General features: G+C 39.1%; 1 protein-coding gene across 1 annotated transcript; it reads right to left on the bottom strand.

The window, feature by feature from the left end:
- Positions 1-206: 206 nt before the first annotated feature.
- On the bottom strand, positions 207-1174 carry BU26DRAFT_511468 (uncharacterized protein; the record flags this gene model as incomplete). The annotated part of the gene is made up of 3 exons (XM_033827310.1): positions 207-274; positions 335-567; positions 1158-1174. The coding sequence occupies 3 exons, from the start codon at positions 1172-1174 to the stop codon at positions 207-209; spliced, it is 318 nt and encodes a 105-aa protein (XP_033676373.1).
- Between the last annotated feature and the right edge of the window lie 298 nt (positions 1175-1472).

Genomic DNA, 1472 nt, shown 5'->3' with positions numbered 1-1472 from the left:
CTTCTACTATATCGCTAAAGTACTATTAATATAACTACATCTCTATTAAATACGTATCTAGCGTTCTAAACTACTATTAAAAACTCTAATACTAACAGGAACACTAACACTAATACTAAACCTAAACCTAAACCTAAAGCGTAATAAGAACGCTCTATACTAAGCGCCTTCTAAAGAATTTAGTACTATGTATATTCGATACACCCTTATATATGCTTGCGGACATAGTCTTCGCAGAGTAGTAGAGTAATACGTAGCGCAGAAGTAACTAGGCCTAAATTTCTAGTACAATCTAATTATGCTAGGCGATATACATACAACGTAGAGAGCTTACAACCTATATAGTAGGTAAAATCCTTATAATCTAACGCAGAGGCCTCTGCCTCTGCTACAGCAGAGACAGCAGGGACAGCAGGGACAGCAGCAGGGACAGTAGCAGGGGCAGCAGGGACAGCAGCAGGGACAGCAGCAGGGCTAGGGCCAGGGCTAGGGCTAGGGCCAGGGTTAGGGTTAACAGTAGAGTCGACGTTGGCATCGGCAGTAGGAGAAGGACGGTTAGGGATTAGACTAGAGAAGCTGTAGCGGGGCGAGTAATAGACTTTATAAGAATAGAAGGCTTAGCTAAGAAATAGTAGAGGGATAGGTAGGCTTAGACTAGAAGAGAGATAGGTAAGCTTAGACTAGAAGAGGGATAGGTAGGCTTAGACTAGAAGAGTTATAGCGAGGCGAGTAATAAACTGTTATAAGGATAGAAGGCTTAGGTATATAATACTAGGTAATAGGTTTCTTTCTATATTAGAGTCTATATTACTATACTATGTATTTAATTAAGATAACAGTAGAATAGAATATAATAGAATAATAGTAGAATAGAATATAACAGAATCTAGATATGTCTTCTTATTTACTTACTAGTCTAACTCTATCTACTACGCTTACGCCTAGTACGCGCACGTTAGCTATTAAACTAGGACTTTCTTCTTCGCATTCTCTAAGTTAGCCTTCTTGCCCTGCTTTTGCTTTCTTGCGGCTTTGCGCTACATCTGCGTCTCGCTAGCTAAGGTTTTTAAATCGACTAGCAAGTTTAGGGCGTTGCTGCTAGAGGCTTTGTTAGCAGCCCTATGCGCACAGCTTTCGTATACGCAGCCTCTACCTACGCTTCGTTAAGCTGCATGTGCCTCTACTAAAACTGCGTTTTAAGATCGCCGTGCTGTCTAGCACGGTATTCTTTATTTCTAGCAGCCGCGTAGTAACCGTTCTCTTAATAATCTAATACTCTGTTGCTTAACTTAACGTCTGTTGCATAACTTAACGTCTATTATACTATAGTTTTCTTTAGCTACGTTACTCTCTATAGTTAAAGGAAATTCTATTACTAATTAGTAAAATTAGCACTATAATCTACTTACATACTAACCTTAACTACTTCTATCTAGTAATCTATTTATAGCCGAATTCGTTATTACAACGCT

Source organism: Trematosphaeria pertusa (assembly GCF_010094035.1).
Source record: "Trematosphaeria pertusa strain CBS 122368 unplaced genomic scaffold BU26scaffold_24, whole genome shotgun sequence".
Classification (NCBI taxonomy): Eukaryota; Fungi; Ascomycota; class Dothideomycetes; order Pleosporales; family Trematosphaeriaceae; genus Trematosphaeria; species Trematosphaeria pertusa.
Note: the sequence above shows the minus strand (reverse complement) of the source record. Positions and strands in the feature narration are given on the sequence as shown.